Source organism: Cyrtonyx montezumae, unplaced genomic scaffold, assembly GCF_038088225.1.
Source record: "Cyrtonyx montezumae isolate F1298 unplaced genomic scaffold, pur_monq_1.0 scaffold_79, whole genome shotgun sequence".
NCBI lineage: Eukaryota > Metazoa > Chordata > Aves > Galliformes > Odontophoridae > Cyrtonyx > Cyrtonyx montezumae.
This window is the reverse complement of record NW_027072088.1, coordinates 286768-309409: the sequence shown is the minus strand read 5'-3', so window position 1 is coordinate 309409 and position 22642 is coordinate 286768. Positions and strand designations below refer to the sequence as shown.

At 71.8% G+C, this 22642-nt stretch overlaps 3 protein-coding genes across 4 annotated transcripts; 1 reads left to right on the top strand and 2 right to left on the bottom strand.

The window, feature by feature from the left end:
- Positions 1-168: 168 nt before the first annotated feature.
- Positions 169-2569, bottom strand: CDK5 (cyclin dependent kinase 5). Its single transcript, XM_065751648.1, has 12 exons — positions 2465-2569; positions 2287-2375; positions 1729-1796; positions 1579-1639; positions 1442-1498; positions 1276-1371; positions 1114-1188; positions 940-1036; positions 778-847; positions 622-682; positions 471-551; positions 169-372 (listed from the first exon to the last, which is right to left on the bottom strand). The coding sequence occupies exons 1-12, from the start codon at positions 2499-2501 to the stop codon at positions 286-288; spliced, it is 879 nt and encodes a 292-aa protein (XP_065607720.1). The 5' UTR covers positions 2502-2569; the 3' UTR covers positions 169-285.
- Positions 2570-2975: 406 nt separating this feature from the next.
- SLC4A2 (solute carrier family 4 member 2) lies at positions 2976-15111 on the top strand. Its single transcript, XM_065751659.1, is given in 24 exon segments — positions 2976-3018; positions 5911-6042; positions 8336-8501; positions 8590-8822; positions 8897-9003; positions 9121-9335; positions 9473-9609; positions 9710-9890; positions 9962-10097; positions 10216-10399; positions 10482-10493; positions 10495-10597; positions 10674-10858; positions 10948-11161; positions 11245-11466; positions 11608-11756; positions 11825-12019; positions 12097-12366; positions 12488-12577; positions 12758-12924; positions 13727-13980; positions 14055-14224; positions 14357-14530; positions 14612-15111. Coding segments are annotated over 23 exon segments (3705 nt in total). The 5' UTR covers positions 2976-3018; positions 5911-5982; the 3' UTR covers positions 14693-15111.
- Positions 15112-15419: 308 nt separating this feature from the next.
- On the bottom strand, positions 15420-22318 carry FASTK (Fas activated serine/threonine kinase). Of its 2 annotated transcripts, none has more exons than XM_065751653.1 (9): positions 21712-22318; positions 19779-20249; positions 19160-19308; positions 18809-19046; positions 18413-18572; positions 17447-17538; positions 16742-17345; positions 16473-16587; positions 15420-15556 (listed from the first exon to the last, which is right to left on the bottom strand). In XM_065751653.1, exons 1-9 carry the CDS (start codon positions 22271-22273, stop codon positions 15470-15472), a joined length of 2478 nt encoding a protein of 825 aa, XP_065607725.1. In that variant the 5' UTR covers positions 22274-22318; the 3' UTR covers positions 15420-15469. The 2 variants fall into 2 exon arrangements, with proteins under 2 accessions (XP_065607725.1, XP_065607726.1); XM_065751654.1 differs by having other exon boundaries at positions 18830-19046.
- Between the last annotated feature and the right edge of the window lie 324 nt (positions 22319-22642).

Genomic DNA, 22642 nt, shown 5'->3' with positions numbered 1-22642 from the left:
CGGGGGGGTGAGCTCTTTATGTCGGTAACAAACGCGCACAGCACCCACGGACCGCGCGGCCGGGGAAGGGGCGACCCCTGGGGCCAGCTCCGGGGGACCCCGACGGGGCCGGGGGGGAGGGGGGTGGGGCCCGGCCCCCCATCCTGCTGCTCTGCCGGTGCGGGCACGGCCCCGAGTGGGCTCGTGGGTGGCACTGGGTTAAAATCCTAATAAATATCGGCCGGGGAGGGGGGCATGGGGCGCCGGGTCCCGCTCCCCCCGCCGCCCCCACGGCTCCGTGCGGGATTAGGGCGGGCAGAAGTCCGTGAAGTAGGGGTGCTGCAGGGCCTCCTCCGCCGAGATCCGCTGCACCGGGTTGCACTTGAGCAGGTTCTGGGGGCGGCACGGGGTGGGGGTGGGGGGTGAGGGCCCCCGTCACCGCCCCCTCCCCACAGCGGTACGTGGGGCCGCCCCCCACAGCCCACGCTCACCTGCAGCAGGTCCCGGCCCGTGGCGTTCAGCTTGGGCACCACGTTGACGAGGGAGGTGGTGGCGGGGTACATGGGGTAGGGCTGGGAACGGCCGTGAGCCCCCGGCCCCGTGCCGGCCCCCCCCGCCCCCCCGCGCCCCCCAGCCCCTCACCTTGTAGTCGGGCAGCTTGGCCATGGCCGGCCACTGCTCCTCCGTGGGGGTGCCCAGCAGCGTGGGGCGGTCAAGGGCCACAGAGCTGCGGGACGCGTGGGGCCCGGCCCCACCCTCACCCCCCAACCCCATTAACAGCGGCCCCCAAAAGGATATCGGAAAATCCTCTTCAGCTGATCGTCCACATCGTTCCCCGGGAAGAGCGGCCGCCCCGCGTTGGCCAGCTCTGTGTAGGGACGGGGTGAGCCCCACCGGCCGCCCCACACGTGTCATCCCCACACCCCCGCCCCCCCCGCCCCCCCCGGGCCCCCCGGCTACCTGCGAAGATGCAGCCAGCCGACCACATGTCGATGGAGGTGGAGTACAGCTTGGCTCCAAACAGCACGTCCGGGGGCCGATACCACAGCGTGACCACCTGCGTGGGGTGCGGGGGATGCTCAGGGAGGGGCGGGGGAGGCCGGGACCCCCCCCCCAGCTGCACCCCCTCCTCACCTCTGCCGAGTAGCAGCGCACCGGGATGCCGAAGGCCCGCGCCAGGCCGAAGTCTGCCAGCTTCAGCTCCCCGTTCTGCGGAGGGGGTCAGGGGCTGAGGGAGCCCGGGGGGCGGGGGGGGGGTGCAGAGGGGCAGCATGCCCCCCCCGGCCCCACACTCACCCTGTTAATGAGCAGGTTCTGCGGCTTCAGGTCCCTGTGCAGGACGTTGCGGCTGTGGCAGAACGCCAGGCCCTTGAGCAGCTGATACATGAAGGACTGCAGGACAGCACGGCCCGGGGTCAGCACCGCCCCCCCCGCCCCCCCCCCGCCCCCCTCGGCCCCGCACCTTCACGATCTCAGGGTCCAGGTCCCCGTTGCAGCTGTCGAAGTACTTCTTGAGGTCCTGAGGGGGGGGGAAAGGGGGGGGGACGCAGGCGTCAGGGCACGGCCGGGCGGGCAGCGGGGCCGCACGCACCCGCTCACCTGATCGCAGAACTCGAACACCAGCGTCAGCTTCTTGTCACTGTGCAGGACATCGTGCAGCCTGCGGAGCACAGTCAGCACCGGGACCGCCCCGGGGACCCCCAGCACCGCGGGACCCCCCAGCACCGCGGGACCCCCCAGGGTCCTCACCTCACGATGTTCTTGTGCTTCAGCTCCTTCAGCAGGCAGATCTCCCGCAGCGCAGAGCTGGGCACGCCCTGCGGGACGGGGCACGGCTCAGTGCAGCCAGTATGGACCAGTACGGTCCAGTATGGTCCAGTGCAGGCAGACAATAGCCCAGCAGGGCCCAGAGCAGACCAGCACGGACCAGTGCAGAGCAGTATGGACCAGTGCAGCCAGAGGACAGCCCAGAAGGTCCCAGTGCAGACCAGCATGGACCAGTACAGACAAGTATGGACCACTGCAGCCAGATGATAGCCCAGCAGGGCCCAGTGATCCAGTGCAGAACAGCATGGACCAACACAAACCAGTATGGACCAGTGCAGCCAGAGGACAGCCCAGTAGGGCCCAGAATGGACCAGTATGGACCAGTACAGCCCAGTATGGACCAGTACAGCCCAGTATGGACCAGTGCAGCCTCGGGCAGCCCGGCAGGGCCCAGTGCAGCCCCGTATGAATCAGTGCAGCGTGGAGCAGCCCGGCGTGCCCCGCGGGAGCCCCCAGCCGCCCCGGGCCCGCTCCCCTCACCTCGTCGTCATCGTCCAGCCGCACCCGCTTCAGCGCCACGATCTCGTGCGTCTCCCGGTTCTTGGCCTTGAACACGGTCCCGTAGGTACCTGCGGGCGGGCGGCCGAGCCGGAGCCACGCCGGTAAGCGTGCCCCGCGCCCCTCCCGCCCCGCCCCGCCCCGCCCCGCCCGGCCGCACCTTCCCCGATCTTCTCCAGTTTCTCGTACTTCTGCATCGCGCCGCTCCGCTCCGGGCCCAGCGCCCCGGCCCCGCCTCCCGGCAGCCCCCGCGCGGCCCCGCCCCTTCCGCCACACCTCCCATTCAATCCCACCCCGACTTCCGCCACACCTCCCGGCAGTAGTGAGAGGCCACGCCCCTTCCGCCACACCTCCCGGCAGTAGTGCGAGGCCACGCCCCTTCCGCCACACCTCCCGTCGCCCCCGCCGGCTCTCCAGGAAGTCCCGCCCCTTCCGCGGCACTCCTATAGTCCCGTCCCGGACACGCCCATTCCTTAGCCCCGCCCTCCGTGTGCTGCCCCGCCCCCTTCCTGCTCCTCCGGACGGCGGTTCGATCCCCGCCGCCGCCGGGCGGTTCCGGGTGCGGTTCCGGGTGCGGTTCCGGGTGCGGTGCCGCTCCCCGCTCCGGCGCGGGGCTGTGCCCGTTCGGGCTTCCGGGATCCGCCCCGCTCCACCCGGCCCCGCCCCTCCGAGCCGAGCCGAGCCGAGCCGAGCCGAGCCGCGCCTGGAGCCCCGGTAAGAGGCGGACGCGGGACGGTGCGGGGCGCGGTGCCACCGCTCCGCGGGGCCAACGTGGGACCCGGCGTGAGCGGTCCCGCGCTGCCACCCACGGTGTGCCCCCCCTCCCCTCGCCGTACGCGGGTGCGGGACAGGGCGGGGAGCGCGGGGGGTGGGGACAGCCGTGACCCCGCTCGGTGCGGGGGGGTTAAACCCTTCGGGGCCGTTGGACGGCCCCGCACCGTCCCGCGTCCCCTCCCCCCCCCCACATTCTGCGCGGGGCTCGGTCGGGGCGCGGTGCCCGGGGGGGGCAACGGGGGGGAGGGCGGTGCTCCCGACGCGGCACCGCTCTCACTGCGGGGCCGGTTCCCCCCCCCTTCCACGCCGGACCGGGCTGTGCCCCCCCCCACGCGCGGAGGTGTGGCCGTGGCGGAACGGTCCGGAGTTGGCACCGCCGCCGCCGCGATGGAACAAAGCGCTCCGCTGCGCTCCGCCGCCGCTGCTCCGCGGGCGCCGCTATAGGAGCTCCGTGGGGCGGACGCGCGGGGTCACGGCGGGCGATGGGGTGAGTGGGGCAGAGCCGAGGGGCAGCGCCCCGGCGCCCGTGGGGCTGCGGGTCCGTTCCCGTGTCCCCGTGTGGGGGTGGGGGGGTCGGTCCCGCGTGGGCGCCGCGCGGCGCCGTGATTCATTTCCTGGCCCCGGTGGCTTTGAGGTCACCGCGGGGGGGGGGGGATATTTTTGGTGGCGGTTTCGGAAGCCGCCAAACCCCGCGGGGCCGTGCCCGGCGGCACCGCTCCATCCCGCGGTCACCGCCACGGGTGGGGGCGGGGGCTCCGGGGCCGAGCGCGGCCGGGGACGTGGCGGTCTGCCCGGCACGGGGCTGTGCGACCCGTCGGCCCCCGCGGGGGGACCCCGACCCACGGACGTCTCCGCTCCGTGTGCTCCCGCTCAGGGATCTGCCGCCACGCGTGGAGCACACGGGTGTCAGTGCCCACCGACGGCCTCAGGGGCCCACGGCCGCGGGTGGTGCGGGGCAGTCACGATCGTGCGGAGCACTGCGGGTCTGCGGCCCCGGCCCCGCGCACACAGCCACTCCCACTCAGGGCCGCACCGCACCACGACCCGCTGGCAGCGCACGTGGGGGTGGGCACCGCTGCGCCCTGCAGGGAGGGGTGGATGTGCCCGGCGGGCAGTGGGGCAGCCGTGGGGCAGCCGTGGGGCTCTCAGCCTCTCCCTGGCTCCTGGGCACCAAAAAGTGCAGCGCAGCGCCGTGTGCCCGTGGGTGTGCGCTGTGTTGGAGGGATGGGCTGCACGTGGGTGGTGCACGCGCGGCAGTGGTGCACGCAGCGATGCTGCACCTGAAGGTGCTTCTTGTGAGGGCGCTGCCCGCGGGGCCGTGCCGCGGGACCCCAGCAGGATGAGCGTGTCCAAGGACCGGTGCGCGCGTGGCACTGCCGGGTGGGGGTCCCGGTCCCGGCGCTGTGCGTGCCCCGGTGCGGCGCTACGGGGCGGTCCCGGCGCTGTGCGTGCCCCGGTGCGGCGTACGGGGCGGTCCCGGTGCCGTGGCCGTGCGGTGCACAGCCCCGTCGGGGCGCGGTGCGGCGGTCGGGACGGTGCTCTGTAATCGTCTTTGCGGATCAGGCGGGCAGGTCGAGGCTGGCCCCAGGAATGCATGGCAGCGCGGGGCGGGGGCAGCAGAGCCGGCTCACGCACAGGCGCCAATCGGAGCCAGGCGGTAATTAATGGAGCGCGGCGGTGTTGGCAGCCCCATCTCCCTATCGCGGACCTGCCCTGCTTATCTGAGCGGGATTGTTCCTGCAAACAAGAGCCCATTGTGCTGCGCGCGGAGCCTGGGAACGGCGGCACGCGGGCGCTGCGGGGGGCACCGCACCCCCTGCGCGGTGCTCACCTGGGGGGGGGTCCGGGCTTCCCCCTGACTCAGTCCGCACGTGGGTTGCTCTCCTGGCACAGCGTGAGAGGTTCCTCTTCTCCCGCACTGAGCTCGCGGTGACTCAGTCACCACTGGGGCACCGTCACCGTCTCCGTGGGGTCACCTGAGGAGGCCGCGTCCCCCGCGCCGCTGTGGTGGCACTGCTGACCCTATGGCCCCGGGTGGGGGCGGGTGCCCACGGTGGTGGTGGTCCCCGTGGAGCTTCCCATGGATGCTCCCATAGGGGTGCGTGTAGAGGTCCCCGCGGTGGTCCCCACGTGTGTCCCCATAGGGGTCCCCATGGTTGTACTCGTCCCGTGGATGTCCCGTGGATGCTGCCGTGGCAGTCCCCGTTTTGCTGCCCGCAGTGGTGCCGTGGCAGCCCGGCTCTGCTGTGTGCGGTGCAGTGCAGCGGCGGCTGTGACCCCTCCGGGAGCGGTGGGGGATGGGACGGGGGCTCCGCGTGCCGGGCGCGCCGCGCTCATCCCCCCTCCCCCCCCCCCGGGCGCGCGGTCGGGAGAGCTGCGGGACGAGCGGGGGCAGTGACGGGCGCCCATGTGAGGTGCGGTCATCCCTCCGCCCGCTCCACGCCGTCACGCGGGGCCGCCTCCGGCGGCGATAACCGCGGCCCCGCGGGCTCCGCCGCGCACACGGAGCCGCCCGGGGCAGGTGGGGGGCGCGGGGTGGGGGCGGGTGGGGGGGGGAGGGGACGGGACCGGCGCCCACGCGGGGCCGTGCCGGGCGCGCGGTCGGGGTCGCGCCGCGGCTCTGGGCCCCGTCCAAACCGCGCTCTGCGGCGTCGCCGTTGGCGGCCGCCCCGGCGCTCGGCCCCGCGGCCAACACAAACCGCCCGGAGCCGTCCGCGGGGCGCAGTCCCGCAGCGCTGTTTTCTTTCCCTCCCCGTCCCCGGGTCAGCCCGAGGCGACGCCGACCGCGGCCCCGCACCGGGGGCCCCGCACCGAGCGCGCCGTGCCCCGCAGGTTATGCTGCGCCCACACCGCCCTCTGAGCCCCCGCGAGAAGGAGAAGGGCTGAGCTGCGCCCCACGGCACCATGAGCCGCTCCCCCGTGTCCTCCGAGCTGCACCACATCGTCTCCTCCGCCTTCGAGAGCGTGAGTGCACCCCCAGGCGGCGGGGAGCGGGGTGGGGGCACGGCACGGCGGGTACGGCGCGGCACGGCGTGCGTCAGCGTGGCACCGAGGGGACGGCACGGCACGGGACGGCGTGGGGCGGCATGGCACGGCATGGCACGGCATGGCACGGTGCGCTGTGGGTCAGTGCAGCACAGCACAGCACACAGCACGGCGCTGAGTGGGTCAGCATGGCATGTACAGCATGGCATGGGGGGTCAGCACGGCACAGCACGGCACAGCATGGCATGGGGGGGGTCAGCACGGCACAGCATGGCACAGCATGGCACAGCATGGTATGGGGGGGTCAGCACGGCACAGCATGGCACAGCATGGCATGGGGGGCGTCAGCACGGCACAGCATGGCATGGGGGGGTCAGCACGGCACAGCACGGCACAGCATGGCATGGGGGGGGTCAGCACGGCACAGCATGGCACAGCATGGCATGGGGGGCGTCAGCACGGCACAGCATGGCATGGGGGGGGGTCAGCACGGCACAGCATGGCATGGGGGGGGTCAGCACAGCACAGCATGGCACAGCATGGTATGGGGGGGTCAGCATAGCACAGCATGGCACAGCATGGTATGGGGGGGTCAGCATAGCACAGCATGGCACAGCATGGTATGGGGGGGTCAGCACGGCACAGCACGGCACAGCATGGCATGGGGGGGGTCAGCACGGCACAGCACGGCACAGCATGGCATGGGGGGGTCAGCACGGCACAGCACGGCCGTCCCGCACGCCCTGGCACAGCAGCTGCCCCAGTGCCCAGCTATGGGGCGGCACAGTGGGGCAGGGCTGAGCCGTGGGGCCGGGGAAGCCCCCGTGCCGGCCGCGCCGTGCCGGGTGCTCAGCCCGGCGGGTTAATGGGCGGTTAATGAGTAACTGCGGCGTCCCGGCGGCGTCACGTGACCGGGGCTGTGCGGTTGGCACCGCGCTGCGCCCCCTCCCCGCTGTGGCACCATGGATTTCCTCCTGCGCCTCGCGGTAAGGCACGGCCCCGCACCCACCCGTGCTGTCCCTCGGTGCGTGGGGCCGTGTGGCGCCGCCCCCCCGGGGCCGCTCGTGGGGCGGGGATGGCACAGTCCCGGTGTCCCATCCTGAGTGGGACCGCGGTGCTCTGCCACCCCGAGTCCCGGGGGGGTGGGATCGCTGGGGGTCCTCGGTGCTCAGCGCTGGGGATGGGGGGGGGGCTCTAGGGGGGGCCGTGGGACCCTGCGGTGCGACGCTGCCCGTGGGGTGTGGGGGTGGTGTGTGCGCGTGGGCATGGCAAAGGGGGGTAGGATGGGTGGGGGCTGGGGGGGCTCTGGGCTGGAGGAAGGGTCGGCTCCTGGGACCCCTTTTGGGACCCCCGGGGCCGCCAGTGGTGGTCTGGGGGGGTTCAGTGGGTGGCACAGGGGGCACTGCCGGAGGTGAGGGCTGTCGTCGTGGGGGGGGTCCCGAGCTATGGGGCGGGGCACCAGCGGCGGCCCCACACCGCCCGGGTGCGGGGGGGCGGCCCTACGGCCGCGCCGCCCCCTCGGTGGGGTCATCCCGAGGGGCGTCCCGGGGAAGAGCGGAGGGGGTGGGGGGTGCCGTGGGGGGGTCCGGCAGCGCAGCTCCGAGCGGGATCCGGGCACGGCCGGGGGGGGCAGCGCTGCGTTCCGGAGCGCGCATTCCGGCGGCGCCGCGCATAGCACTGCCCGAGGGGGGGGCGGGGGGGGGGGGGGCCGAGATGCTGCTGCGCTGCGCTGCCCTCTGCGCTGTCACCTTGAGGCGGTGCGGGGCGGCTCCGCCGGTGTTTGCCGAGGGGGGGGACGGAGCCGCCGCCCCCCGCGCCGCCCCCCCCCACCGCCGTGACCTTCCGATAAAGCGCCGCGAGCGCTGCGGAGGGAGAGGGCTCCGCCATGACTCAGGTACGGCCCGCATCCCGCACCCCGCGCCCGCACCCCGCAGCTGGCAGCCGGCCCGGGGCGGAGCGGGTGCGGGGCGGTGACACAGGCGGTGCGGGGTGCAGAGCCGGGGGACGCGGGGCGGGGGGGGGTGTGTCCCTCGGATGCGGGGTCCCGGGGCTGTGCGGGGCGGGTGCGTCCAGAGGGGGGTGGGGGAGGGGAGGGTACGCGGATGGCCGCATCCAGGAGTGCGGTGCCGGTGCGGGATGGGCGGACCCGGGGGTGTCCGTGCCGTGGGGGTGTGCGGGATGTCCGTGCCGCGCGTGGACGCGGCGGTACCCGCGCCGTGCGGGGCTGTGGCACGCACCGGGCCCGGCCCAGCCCCGCCCCGTCCCACCGCAGCCCGAACCGCCCGCGCCGGGCCCCGCTGCACCGCCGCTGGCGGAGGAGGAGGAGAAGGACCTGAACAAAGCGCTCGGCGTGGAGCGCTTCGAGGAGATCCTCAGCGACGCGCACCCACGCAGCGTGGAGGAGCCGGGGCGCAGCTACGGGGAGGAGGACTTCGAGTGTGAGTGGGGTACAGGGCCCGGGGGGGGGGGGGGGCGGCGCGGGGCGGGGACGGCCACCGCAACGCCCGCCCCCCCCCCCCCCCCCAGACCACCGGCAGTCCTCGCTGCACATCCACCACCCCCTGTCCGCACATCTGCCGCCCGACGCGCGCCGCAAGAAGGGGGTCCCCAAAAAGGGCAGGAAGAAACGCGGGCGGGGGGCCGGCCCCGGGGAGAACCCCCCCATCGAGGAAGGCGAGGAGGATGAGGAGGAGGCGTGCGACACCGAGACGGAGCGCTCGGCCGAGGAGCTGCGGGGCGGCCCCACAGACGGAGTGCAGGTGGGGGCACGGCGGGGCCGTGGGGCGCGGGGCCGTGGGGCCGCTCCCCTCCGTGCCACGGCCCCTCGGCGCAGTTCTTCCTGCAGGAGGACGAGGTGACCGAGCGCCGCGCGGAGGAGCCCCCGGCCCCCCCGGGCCCCGCGGCGGAGCCCCACGGAGCCCCGAGCCCCCCAGCAGTCGGGTGAGCGGGGGCTGCGGGGGTCCCGCAGCTGCGCGTCCATGCGGGGGGGCTGGAATTGGGGGGGGGGGTGCGCGGGATGGGCGCACACCGCAGTGCCACGGGGCGCGTGTGTTGCAGCCCCGGCGCCGAGGAGGGCAGCGGTGTCCCCGAGGATGAGGGCTCCCCGGGGCGGCCCGCGGGCAGGGCGCAGCCCGGGCACCGCAGCTACAACCTGCACGAGCGGCGCCGCATCGGCAGCATGACGGGCGTGGAGCACGCGCAGTACCAGAAGGTGCCCACGGACGAGTCCGAGGCGCAGACCCTGGCGTCGGCCGACCTCGACTACATGAAGAGTGCGTGCGGCGGGGGAGGGGCGGCTGCGGGGAACCCCGCGGGCACCGCTCGGGGCGCTCCGGCACCGCGTGTGCCACGGGGACCCTGCCCGCCCCGCAGTGCCCCGCACAGCCCACCTCCCCCCCCACCCCCCCAGGTCACCGCTTCGAGGACGTGCCCGGCGTGCGGCGGCACCTGGTGCGGAAGAGTGCGAAGGCGCAGATGGTGCACGTGGGCAAAGAGCACCGTGAGCACAGCGCGAGGCCGCGCCGCGCCGAGCGGCAGCCGCATGAGGTGCGGGGGGGTGGGGGAGGGGAGGGGGGGGGTGGGGGAGGGGAGGGGGGGGTGGGGGGGTGCGCTGCTCCGGGCCGCCCGCTGAGCCGCACCGCCGCAGGTGTTCGTGGAGCTGAACGAGCTGGTGCTGGACAAGAACCAGGAGCTGCAGTGGAAGGAGACGGCGCGCTGGATCAAGTTCGAGGAGGACGTGGAGGAGGAGACGGACCGCTGGGGGAAACCGCACGTGGCCTCGCTGTCCTTCCGCAGCCTCCTGGAGCTGCGCAAGACGCTGTCCCACGGTACGGAGCGGGGGCGGCCCCCGGGGGCGCGCTCGGGGGAGGGGTCCCCGGCTCAGCCCGCCGCCCCCCAGGCGCCGTGCTGCTGGACCTGGACCAGAAGACGCTGCCGGGCGTGGCCCATCAGGTGGTGGAGCAGATGGTCATCACCGATCAGATCCGGGCCGAGGACCGCGCCAATGTGCTGCGTGCGCTGCTGCTCAAGCACAGGTGGGTGCGGGGCGGGATGCGCGGGGCGGGGCGGGATGCGCGGGGCGGGGCGGGATGTGCGTGGCCGGGAGCTCCACCCCGGGCACGGCCCCGCTCAGCGCCGTCCGCCCGCCCGCAGCCACCCGAGCGATGAGAAGGAGTTCTCATTCCCGCGGAACATCTCTGCGGGCAGCCTGGGCTCGCTGCTGGTGCACCACCACGGCACCAACCACGTGGCAGAGGGCGGCGAGCCCGCCGTCACCGAGCCGCTCATCGCCGGGCACGGCGCCGAGCACGACGCGCGCGTGGATGTGGAGCGGGAGGTGAGCGGCCCTTCCTCCCATCCCCCCCCTCCTCCGTCGCCGCTCCTCACCCTCGGGCGGTGCTGACCCTCTGTGCCCGCAGCGCGAGGTCCCTCCCCCCCGCTCCCCCCGCCGGCATCACCCGCTCCAAGTCCAAGCACGAGCTGAAGCTGCTGGAGAAGATCCCCGACAACGCCGAGGCCACCGTGGTGCTCGTGGGTACGGAGGGGCGGGGGGCGGGGGGCTGTGTGCCGGGCACCCCGTGGTGCCCCGTGCCGAGCGCTGCGCCCCGCAGGCTGCGTGGAGTTCCTGGACCAGCCCACCATGGCCTTCGTGCGGCTGCAGGAGGCGGTGGAGTTGGACTCGGTGCTGGAGGTGCCCGTCCCCGTGCGCTTCCTCTTCGTGCTGCTGGGGCCCAGCAGCACCCACATGGACTACCACGAGATCGGGCGCTCCATCTCCACCCTCATGTCCGACAAGGTGGGTGTCCGTTCCCGTCCCCCGTCCCCACCCCCCCCCCTTTCCGGGCCGCCCCTGACCCCGACCCCCCCCCCCCCCTCCGCCCGCAGCAATTCCACGAGGCCGCGTACCTGGCGGACGACCGGCACGACCTGCTGACGGCCATCAACGAGTTCCTGGACTGCAGCGTGGTGCTGCCGCCGTCCGAGGTGCAGGGCGAGGAGCTGCTGCGCAGCGTCGCTCACTTCCAGCGCGAGATGCTGAAGAAGCGCGAGGAGCAGGAGCGCAGGGTGCTGCTGGAGCCCAAGTCCCCCGAGGAGAAAGGTGCGCTGGGGCGGCGCGGGGCGGGCGCGGGGCGGGCGGGGCCGAGCGCACATCTGTCCCTCCGCCCGCGTGCCCCGGAGCAGCGCTGCTGAAGCTGAAGGTGGCGGAGGAGGAGGAGGAGGAGGAGGACGATCCCCTGCGGCGCACGGGGCGGCCCTTCGGGGGACTGATCCGGGACGTGCGGCGCCGGTACCCGCGGTACCTGAGCGACTTCAGGGACGCGCTGAACCCGCAGTGCATCGCCGCCGTCATCTTCATCTACTTCGCCGCGCTGTCCCCCGCCATCACCTTCGGGGGACTGCTGGGTGAGCACCGGCGTGTGCCGCGCGGGGCCGGGGCCGTGTGCCGCGCGGGGCCGGGGCCGTGTGCCGCGTGGGGCCGGAGCGGCACTGCGCGGAGCCTCGGCCCCGCCCCACGGGCCGTGCCTGACCCCGTGCTGCCCGCAGGGGAGAAGACGCAGGACCTGATCGGGGTGTCGGAGCTGATCATCTCCACGTCGCTGCAGGGCGTGCTGTTCTGCCTGCTGGGTGCGCAGCCCCTGCTCGTCATTGGCTTCTCGGGGCCGCTGCTCGTCTTCGAGGAGGCCTTCTTCACGGTGGGCAGGGGGTGCTCCTGGGCGGGGGGTCCCCGTGGCCGCCCCCGCTGACCCCGTCTGCGCCGCAGTTCTGCACGTCCAACGGGCTGGAGTACCTGGTGGGGCGCGTGTGGATCGGGTTCTGGCTCATCCTGATCGTGCTGCTGATGGTGGCGTGCGAGGGCAGCTTCCTGGTGCGCTTCGTCTCGCGCTTCACCCAGGAGATCTTCGCCTTCCTCATCTCCCTCATCTTCATCTACGAGACCTTCTCCAAGCTGGGCAAGGTGAGCCGTGGGCCGGGGGCTGTGGGGGCTGTGGGTGCTGTGGGGCCGGGACGCGCCCGACGCTCCGCACCGTGCAGATCTTCCAGGAGCACCCCCTGCACGGCTGCGTGCCGCCCAACGGCACCGCGTGGAGCAACGGCACCGCAGCACCCAACGGCACCGCAGCACCCAACGGCACCGCAGCACCCAGCGGCCCCGCAGCACCCAGCGGCACGGGGCAGCGTGCGGCCGCCAAGGTGACGGGGCAGCCCAACACGGCGCTGCTGTCCCTGGTGCTCATGGCCGGCACTTTCTTCATCGCCTTCTTCCTGCGCAAGTTCAAGAACAGCCGCTTCTTCCCCGGACGGGTGCGTGGGGCAGGCGGGACGGCGGCGCGGGCACGGGGTGAGCCCGGCTTTGGGGGCACGGGGAGCCCGGGGGGGGGGTCGGGGAGGCCGGGGCCGGGCTGACCCAGGTCCCTTCCGACAGATCCGGCGCCTCATCGGGGACTTCGGGGTCCCCATCGCCATCCTGGTGATGGTGCTGGTGGACTACGGCATCCGCGACACCTACACGCAGGTCGGCACACGGGACCCCCCGGGCTCCCCCTGCCCCTTTTGGGGATGCCACCCCCCGGTGTCCGACCCCCTCCAGCCTGGAGCCCTTCGGGTTGGGCCCCGTGGGGGTCCCCGGTGTGGGACGGGGGCAGCCCCCCCCCCGTGGCAGCCGGTGACCCCGCCGTGTCCCGTGCCCCCACAGAAGCTGAGCGTGCCCAGCGGGTTCTCGGTGACGGCCCCCGATAAGCGGGGCTGGGTGATCAACCCGCTGGGTGAGAGGAGCGACTTCCCGGTGTGGATGATGGTGGCCAGCGGCCTGCCCGCCGTCCTCGTCTTCATCCTCATCTTCATGGAGACGCAGATCACCACGTGAGCGCGGCGGGGCCGGGCTGGGACGTGCTCGGGGCTGCGTGCGCCGTGCCGAGCTGTGCTGCGCTCATGGGGCCAAACTGTGCTGTGCTGAGCTATGCTGAGCCATTCCAAGCCGTGCTGTGCCGTGCTGAACCATGCCCACCTGCGCCATGCTGTGCCGCGCTCTATCAAACCATGCCGTGCGGTGCCGAGCCATGCCAGGACAACACACCATACTGAGCCTTGCCAAACTGTGCCGTGCCATGTCAAGCTATGCCATGCTGACCCTTTCTAAGCTGTGCTGTGCCAATCTACGCTGTGCCGTGCTGATCTGAGCCGTGCCCATCTGTGCTGCGCCGTGCTGAGCCATGCCCATCCATGCTGTGCCATGCTGATCTGAGCCATACCCATCTGTGCTGTGCCATGCTGAGCTGTGCCATGCTGTGCTGTGCCGTGCCCACCTGTGCTGTGCCATGCTGATCTGAGCCGTGACCATCCGTGCTGTGCCATGCTGAGCCGTGTCCATCCGTGCCCGTCCGTGCTGTGCCGTGCTGATCTGAGCCATGCCCATCCGTGCTGTGCCATGCTGTGCTGTGCCATGCTGATCTGAGCCATGCCCATCCGTGCTGTGCCGTGCTGAGCTGTGCCCATCCGTGCTGTGCCATGCTGAGCTGTGCCCATCCGTGCTGTGCCGTGCTGAGCCGTGCCCATCCGTGCTGTGCCGTGCTGAGCTGTGTCCATCCGTGCTGTGCCGTGCTGAGCCGTGCCCGTCCGTGCTGTGCCGTGCTGAGCGCTGCCAGCAGCCCGCCCTTGTGCACAGGCTGATCATCAGCAAGAAGGAGCGGATGCTGCAGAAGGGCTCCGGGTTCCACCTCGACCTCCTGCTCATCGTGGCCATGGGCGGATTCTTCGCTCTCTTCGGGCTGCCCTGGCTCGCCGCCGCCACCGTGCGCTCCGTCACGCACGCCAACGCGCTCACCGTCATGAGCAAGGCGGTGGCCCCGGGGGACAAGCCCAAGATCCAGGAGGTGAAGGAGCAGCGTGTCACCGGGCTGCTGGTGGCCGTGCTCGTCGGTAGGTGCCCGCTGGGCGCATCGCGGGGCTCCGCTGCCCCCTCCCTGTGCCCCACGCTGACCCCCCCTCCCCAGGGCTGTCCATCGTCATCGGGGAGCTGCTGCGGCAGATCCCCCTGGCCGTGCTCTTCGGGATCTTCCTCTACATGGGCGTCACCTCCCTGAACGGCATCCAGTTCTACGAGCGCCTGCAGCTGCTGCTGATGCCCCCCAAGCACCACCCCGATGTCCCCTACGTCAAAAAGGTCGGAGGGTCCTGGGGGGGATTCTGAGGGGCGGGGGGGAAGGCCACACTGCGCCCGGGGTGCCCTGAGGAGGCGGTGGGATGGCCGTGCTTGGGGCAGGGACGCGGGGTCCTGACGCCCGCCCCACTGCAGGTACGCACGCTGCGCATGCACCTCTTCACCGGGCTGCAGCTGGCGTGCCTGGCCGTGCTCTGGGCCGTTATGTCCACCGTGGCCTCCCTGGCCTTCCCCTTCATCCTCATCCTCACCGTGCCGCTCCGCATGTGCCTGCTCAGCCGCATCTTCACCGACCGCGAGATGAAGTGTGTAAGTGCTGTGCCACGGCCGTGCCCGGCTCCGGGGGGGGGATGGGAGCAACCCCTGCCGCCCCTCACCCCCCCCCCCCAGCTGGACGCGGACGAGGCCGAGCCCATCCTGGACGAGCGGGAGGGCGTGGACGAGTACAACGAGATGCCGATGCCGGTGTGAGCCCCACAGCCGCCGGGTCCCCACGCGGGGCCGTGCCCGGGCCCCCCCACGCCTTCAGGGCTCCGCCAAAGAGAAGCCGTCCCGCAGCCGGCCCCGCTCACCTCCGCTGCCGTCGGGGGTCCCCTCGGCCCCGTCCCGGCCGTGCTGTGGGGCACGGCCCCCGGCCCCACCCGACAATCAGGGTTTGAACCCCCCCCCCGTTTTGTTTAACGGGGTGATTTCCATGGCAATAACCAGCGTGACACGGAGCGTGGTGGGCCGAGGGGAGCGAGCCCCCGGCTGCGGGCGGCCCAGGGGCCGGGGAGTGCTGCCGGCGTGCCCCCCCCCCCCCCAGCCCTGGGGCTGCGGGCAGAGCGCTGCCCCACGCCAATAAAGACAACGGACTTTGCACACTTTTCACCAGTTTTATTGTAAAGTTATCCCCGCTTCCCAAGCACCCCCCACCCCCCCGCGCCCGGCCCCGGAGCATCCCCAGTGCGTGGCTGTCACAGCCCTGGGGGGCCGGGCGCAGCCCCCCCCTCCCCAGCAGCGTGTCGGGGACCCCCAGGAACGCCAGGCCCCTGCAGTGACCCCAGGACCGGGGCTGGGGGCCCCCAGCCCTACACATCCCCACACTCCCCCCACACACCGCTCACGTCGCGCCCCCTCCCCACGATATCGGCAATAAATATCTCACACCACCTCGGCCCCACGCGGCCGCAGCTCCCCCCCCCTCCCCCCCCCCCGGGCCGGGGGCTCCGTGCCCCCTCAGCGCCCACCCGGTGGGGGCCGAGCCCCTCAGAACCGCAGCTCCCTCAGCTTCTGCCGCAGGTAGTGCTTGGCCTCCTCGATGCCACTCACCTTCTCCAGCTCCGTGTAGGGCAGCTGCAATGGGACACAAGTGTCAGTGCGGGCCCCCCCTGCCCCCCCGTGCGGGCTGCGGAGGGACAGACAGCTCTGGAGACAGGGACAGCCACCGGCAGTGCTCCTGGGGGAGAGACGGGACCTGGGACCGCTCGGGCAGCGCACACAGAGCAGGGAGCAGCAAAGGGCACGAGGAGGAAGAAGGGCACGAGGAGGAAGAAGGGCACGAGGAGGAAGAAGGGCACGAGGAGGAAGAAGGGCACGAGGAGGAAGAAGGGCACGAGGAGGCCGAGCACCCGTGGCCTTGGCACTATTCCCTGCAGCAGTGCAGCCCTGGGGGGGTGGGGGGGGCGTGTGGCAGTGCCCCACAGCACAGCAGAATTCACAGCCCTGCACGATGCTCTACCCTGTGCCCTTCTCCAAAAACGTGAGAGGGAGGGGATGGGGGACGAGGGGATGGGGGCCGGGACCCCGCCCCACACAACGGGGGCAGAGCACAGCACCCCACGGCCTCCGGCAGAGCCCTTCTGCCCCACACAGCTCCGGGCACCGCGGGGTCACGAGAGGACACTTCCACCTCCGTCCCAGGAAAAGGAAACGTGAGAAGCGTAGGATGCCGTGGGGATGTGCTGCGCTGCAGCCCTTCCCAGCAGCACGAGGACAGGCAGCGCTGCGCTGCCCCGCAGGGAACGGCCCTGAACATCAGCCTCGGGCTGGCAGCGGCGGGGCAGCGGCGGCGGGACCTGCAGGGCCACTGCTGGCAGCAGCACAGCTGTCCCCACACGCGGGGACGGGATCCTGGCCGCAGCACAGCCAGGGGGACATTCCTGGGTCGGGAGTGGAAAAAGGCAGCAGGCAGCCCCGGGATGGCGCTCCCAGCCCCACAGAGCGGGGCCACGACGGGCTCTGCCCCACGGGAGGGGCTGGCAGCACTCACCTGCACCAGACAGTAGCCCAGCAGGCGCAGGTGCCGGTCCCGCATGGCGCGTGAGCCCACCAGGATGTCGGAGTTCTGGCAGTAATGCCATTTGTCATTGACCGACAGCACCACCCTGCAAGGACACGGCGGGGGGGGTTACCCTGGCAGGGGGCTGCCCCGGAGTGCTGAAGGGTACCCCTCCCCCCCCACCCCTCTCCGGGTAGCAGCCCATCCCCATGACCGAACGGTGCAGGGCTGCGCTGGCTGGGGGGACACGTGCTCAGTACCTCTGGATGTCGTCGGCTGCCGGTGGTCCCTCGCTGGGACCCCTGGTGGGGCCGGGCCGGCACGGGGAGGGCGGAGGGCAGGCGTCCTCGGCCGGCGCGGGGCTGCGACCCTCCGCCTCCTCCTGGGGCTGCTCCCCCCCCTGGAAGCAGGCGGCCGCCTCCTCCTCCAGGATCTTGCCGATGGGGAACTGGAAGAGGGTGGCGGCGGAGGAGCCCCGCGGGGAGCAGTCGGGGGTGCTGGCCGGCTGCGCCGAGAGGCACTCGGAGGGACTGCTCAGCGTGGAGCTGCCCTGGCTCTCCAGGGAAGACTCTTTGCTCAGGCCGCAGTAATAGTCCGAGGGGGGCTGGTAGCAGGGCCCCCCCGGGGCCGGGCAGAGCGTGGAGAGGAAGCGCCCCGCCAGGGTGTTGTCCCGGTGCGCAGCTGGGGGGCTGCCGGGGGTCTCCGCAGCGAAGGGGGCAAAGTCCTGCAAGTCCGAGGTGAGCGCCAGGACGCTGGAGCGCAGGGAGACGGCGGCGGGGGGGGCCACGGGGGGGGCCTTGGAGGCTGCGGGAACACGGGACAGGGGCAGCACCGCGCCCGAGCGGTTAATCCACAGCAGGAAGTCTGCAGGGAGAGCAGCGGGGTGAGCAGTGCGCCCGAATCGCTGCCCCGCAGCGCAGCTCTGCTGCCCTGACCCCCCCAGCCCCCCCGGCACAGCAGCCTACCTGTGCAGTACCCCGGGGGCAGCACCTCGTCCTGCCGGTAGCACTCCTCGCCCACCAGCTGCCGCAGCGCCTCAGCCACCAGCCCCTTGTAACTGGGGGAAAGCAGTCAGGGGACACGAGCCAACCCCAGCACCCCCAGGCCAGCCCCGTGCTGGCCACAGCACCCCAGGGCTGTAGGGGAGGGACCTGAGCAGCTCCCCCACTCCAGCCCCACATGGCAGCTCCCCACAGCATCCAGGGGAGCTTGGGTATCTCCAGAGGAGACTCCCCCAGCTCTGTGGGCTCCGTTGCAGGGCTCTGCCACCCTCACAGCACACAGATCCCTCCTCACGTTCAGACGGAGCTCCCTGGGCTGCAGTCTGTGCCCACTGCGCCTCGTCCTGGCGTTGGGCAGCACCGAACAGAGCCCGGCCCCCTCCCCCTGCCCCCGCCCTTCACATCTCCATCAGCACTGCTCACATCCCCTCAGCTTCCTCTCCTCCACCGCCCCGGGGCTCTCAGCCTGCTCCCGTCGGGAGCTGCTCCAGGCCCCCACCGCCTCTGCCCCCCTCCGCAGGGCTCTCTCCAGCAGTTCCCAGTCTGCATGGAGCTGGGCAGCCCAGCCCTGGGCGCAGTGCTCCTGATGTGCCCCCGGCAGAGGGAGAGGGGAGGATCCCCTCCCTCACCGTGCTGGCCATGCTCTCTGCAGTGCACTCCAGGATCCCGTTGGCCTTCTCGGCCACCAGCACACGCTGCTGGCTCATAGTCATCCTGTGCTCAACCACTGCTCAACCATTGGCCACCACGACCCCCAGGTCCTCCCCTGCAGAGCTCCTCCCCAGCAGCTCAGCTCCGTCCTGCCCCGATGCTGCGCTCACTCAATCAGGTCCCTCTCCTCCCAGCTCTCCGTGTCCCCCAGCCACGTCTGCCCCTCCCAGCGCAGCGATGTGGGGCTGCGTGTCGGGGCGCCCGCCGTGCCCCCCTCACCTGTACTTCCTGTTGGCCTCGTCAGCCGTCAGCGCGTGCTCGAACATGAGGACGCGGTACCGTGGGTCGAGGCGTGGGCCGCTGTAGTCACGGAACTCCAGCTCCACGGCCGCGTCCAGCAGGGAGAGGTAGCGGCGCACGATGAGCGCGTAGGGGCTGCCTGCAGGAGGGGACCGGGCTGGGGGGGATCGGGTGGGGGGGACCGGGCGGGGGGGGATTGGGTGGGGGGGGATGGGGTGGGGGGGGGTCGGGTGGGGGGGATCAGGCTGGGGAGGACAGGGCTGGGGGGGTCGGGTGGGAGGGGACCCGGGACCGCCCGCACCGCGCTCCGGGGGGGGACGGCTCGGCCCCATCCGCAGCCAGCACACACCACCGCGCCCCAACTGCCGGGTTTACCCTGGGAAGAGCCCGACGTACTCATAACGTTGGTGATGAAAGCCGGGGAGAAGACCTGATGCAGGACGGACTGGGGGAAGTGGCTGAGCTGGAACATGGACATGAGGATGTTGACGGTGGCCAGCGGCGAGCTGCCGGCTTTCTGCTCCAGGATGGCCTCCAGCTTGGGGAACAGCTCGCCGTGGTTGGACGGGCGGTAGTTCATGCGGCTGAAGGGAAACACCAGCTTCTGGATCACCTGCAGCCAAAGGAGGAGTCGGGCTGGAGGCAGCAGGATTGGGATGTGCAGTGACGCAGAGGGGATGCGCTCCTCCTGGCACCAGGGCAGCACCCCCCCACGCACACCCCCACCTTGCTGTCCAGCTGCTCCCCGCGCTTCAGGAGGAAGTTTGCGATGGTATCAAGCAGGCGTGGCTCACGCAGCCGGTGCCGGGCCACGTACTTGGCAATGAGGGCCATGGTGTAGGGGGTCAGGTTCTCGGCCTTCCTGGGAAGCCACTCTGCACAGCGAAGCACAGCTCGGCGTCAGGACCACCAGAGTGCTGCCCCCCAGAAAGGACTGCAGCGTGGGCTGGAGGGCGGACACGGAGCCGCAGCCCACGCCGCTCCCCCGCCAGCAGCGGGGCGTGGGGCTCCAAGCAGGACAGATCCCCACCACGTGCACCAGGAGGCCCAGCAGAGAGCAGTGGGAATGTGCACAGAGTGGGGACCGTTGCACGGCACCCCACAGATGCCGACCCACAGCCCACCCCGAGGCGAGGCGGGCTCGCAGTGCAGGAAGGGGCACTGCGGGGACCAGCGATGGCTGGGCACTGCAGAGCAGCTCCCGCTCGGGCTGCCTGCTCAGCTCAGCAGCTCCGCGCGGCCCCAGCTGCTGCTGGACAAACAGAGGCTGCAGAGCCCGGGGAGGAGCTGCAGGGCCGCCCGGGCAGAGCCCGCAGCAGCCGGCACCGGGGGGGGCACGGCTCACCTGCCATGCTGCGGATGAATCGCTCTTGGCGGTTCTCATAGAAGAGCTGCGAGCTGAAGATGGCCTCCAGCGCCTTGTTGTTGGCCTCCTGGGCACACAGGGCCAGCATCTCGTCCAGCAGGGCCAGCTCGTGCTCCCGCATGGCGCTCACCTGCCCCAGCGTGTGCCGCACCAGGCGCAGGATCTTGCGGTTGTTGATGAGCTGCTGGTCCGAGGCGGGGTGGCCCTGCAGCGCCTGCGCCCGCAGGCGGTAATAGGAGAGCAGCAGGAAGAGCGTCTGCGGGTGCCGCTCCTTCTCCAGGTGCCGCTCCAAGCTGCTGAGGCACGACTCGACCAGGGGGTGGGGGCTGGAGGGGTGCAGCCGCATCACGCTGCTGAACACCATGGACACGTCCTTCTGGTTGAAGCGGCCCAGGCGGTTGCGGGACTCGTCCTCCAGCACCCGCACCAGCGGCGACTCCCCGGGCAGCCCTGCGGCAGAACCACGGCGTCAGGGACCCGGAGCCGGCCCCCCAGGAGGGACCCGGAGCGACCCCCCAGGAGGGACCCGGAGCGACCCCCCAGGAGGGCCGGCGCCGGGGACACAAACGGGCACAGCCGCGTGAGGCAGCCAGGCCAGGGCAGCCGAAGCGCTTCGGCTCATCCACAAAAGTAAGAATTCGCTTTCAGGTCCCGGCCTTTGTAAGGATGAATAATGCATCTGAAAGCGCTTTAAAGAAATGTTTTGTTTGGAAGGCAAACGGAGCGTCAACACACGGCTGAAACCAGAGCTGCCCCGTGTGCCAGGAGTTTATCTTTCCACATTTCTAACTCCGTCCCCACATGTTTTCCAGCTCGGCCGCAGCCTTTCAGATTCGGCTCCCGGGGGAAATACCTTTCTCTCACTCTGGACGCATTATTCAACCACAGAAAGACGAGAGGCCACGTGCACAGAGTGGTTATGAAAAAAGGCAAAGGCCATCGCTCGCGTGTCAGGAGAGATCTCCTCAGCGGAGGCACGGAGCGTTCTGCGCACCCTATGAGGCCCAGCAGCCCACTGCTCAGCCGAGCCAGACGACGACCGTTCGGTTTTTAAAAGGGCTTTAAAGAAACCAAGGCAGCATGGGGTAAGTCGCTGCGCTTTATCGTTAATCAGAAATCAGTCAGAAGGTGGAAAGTGAAGAATTGGTCTGAGCAGCTGCTTTGTTCCTTGGGAGGCCTCTGAAAGGCGGGGGAGCGCTTTTATTAATGAGCTGGAGCACATGGGGAGCGGGCAGGGCGAGGCACGGGGAACAAAGTGTGGGTCAAAACCAGAGCAGGCCGGGGGAGCCCAGCTCGGGGAGGGGCGCGGAGTTCACAAACACAAAGCGCTGCGGGGGGGGGGGAAGCGGGACCTCCCCTCCCCCCACCTTCAGCAGGTTTCCAGTTACTCCTCAGCCCCCGGCACAGCGCGGGTGCAGCTCACAGCGTGCGGCCACCCTTCCGAAAAAGCAAACACAATGGCAGGAAACGTCAGGGTGGAATGTGGGGGCACAGGACTGGAAGGAACACTGGGGCCGGGCACCCGCTGCCCCGTGGCAGCCGGAGTGTAATCCCCTCCACAGGCGGTGGGAGGGAGCACACAGAGCCCTCCGGGGCCTTTAATCATGCTAACGAGCCCTCAGCACGCTGCCACGGGCCAGAAAGGCTCCGCGACGCACAGAGGGCACTCAGACCTGCAGGATCGCTCCCTCCCAACGAGGAGCCTTGGACAACCCGCGTGTCCAGCCCTCGAGCCACGCAGGGCAGGAGCCTGAGGAAGAGCGGGCTGCTGCTGCACGGCCACGCAGAGCTCTGCAGGCACTGTCCCCCTGCACGGAGCAGCGCTGCTGCCGGCGCCCCGAACACAGCTGTGCACCCGGAGCACTGACCCCTCCGCTCACGGCGGAACCTCGCGGCGCTCCGGGGCACTCACCCAGCGCGGCAGCGGCGTACAGGCAGTTGACGATGCTGAAGTTATCGAACTTGGAGCAGCCGCTGATGATGGCCTGGCACAGCGTCTGGAACTCGGGCTGCTCCAGCACCGGGCCGGGCCGCCGGCTCTCCCCGTTGAGGGCGGCCGGGCCCTGCTGCTGCTGCAGGAGCTGGCCCAGCTTGTGCAGGGCGATGGGGTAGTGGCTGGCCGACACCTTGCCGGGGTTCTGCGTCACCCAGCGCAGCACCTCGCCCACGCTGCGCGAGCGCTCGATCAGCCGCTTCATGGTGAAGAAGGTGTCGTAGCTCATCTTCTCGTGGATGAAGTTCCAGCTCTTCCTCTTGCCGTGCCCGCGGGCCCTGCACGCGTCCGGGGGGAGGGCGTGCAGCAGCCCATGGCCGTAGGGATCCAGCGGGAGCAGCAGGGCGCGCGGCCTGGCCCTGCCCGCGCAGTAGCAGGCGGGCTGCATGGCGGCCCCGCTGCGCTCAGCCGGGCCCCGGGGGCTGCCGGGCCGCGCGTGCCGGCGGCTCAGGGCGCGGAGCCATGGCAGCAGGCGCAGCATAATGGCGCGGGCGGGGCGGCGCGGGGGGCTCCGCGGGACCGGGGGACCCTGCGGGGAACAGCGAGGTTGAGGAGGGGGGGGGCGGCGCCGGGACCCCGCCCCGAGCCCGGGCCGCACCGGGACCCCCACCCCCCGCGCCGCCCACCGGCGCGCCCAGGCCGCCCTCGGCGCTCCGTCCGGCCGCCCGGGGCTCGGCCCGCTCCCACCCCGCTCAGGGCACCGAGGCCCCTCGCGAGCAGCGCCGCGCGTGCGCCCGGTACCGGGACCCTCCCCGCCCCCCCTCCAACCCCGACCCCACCCCCGGAGCGCCCGCCCCGCCCCGCCCCGTCCCCGTGCCCCCTGTCCCCCCCCCCGCCGCGCCGTCCCGGG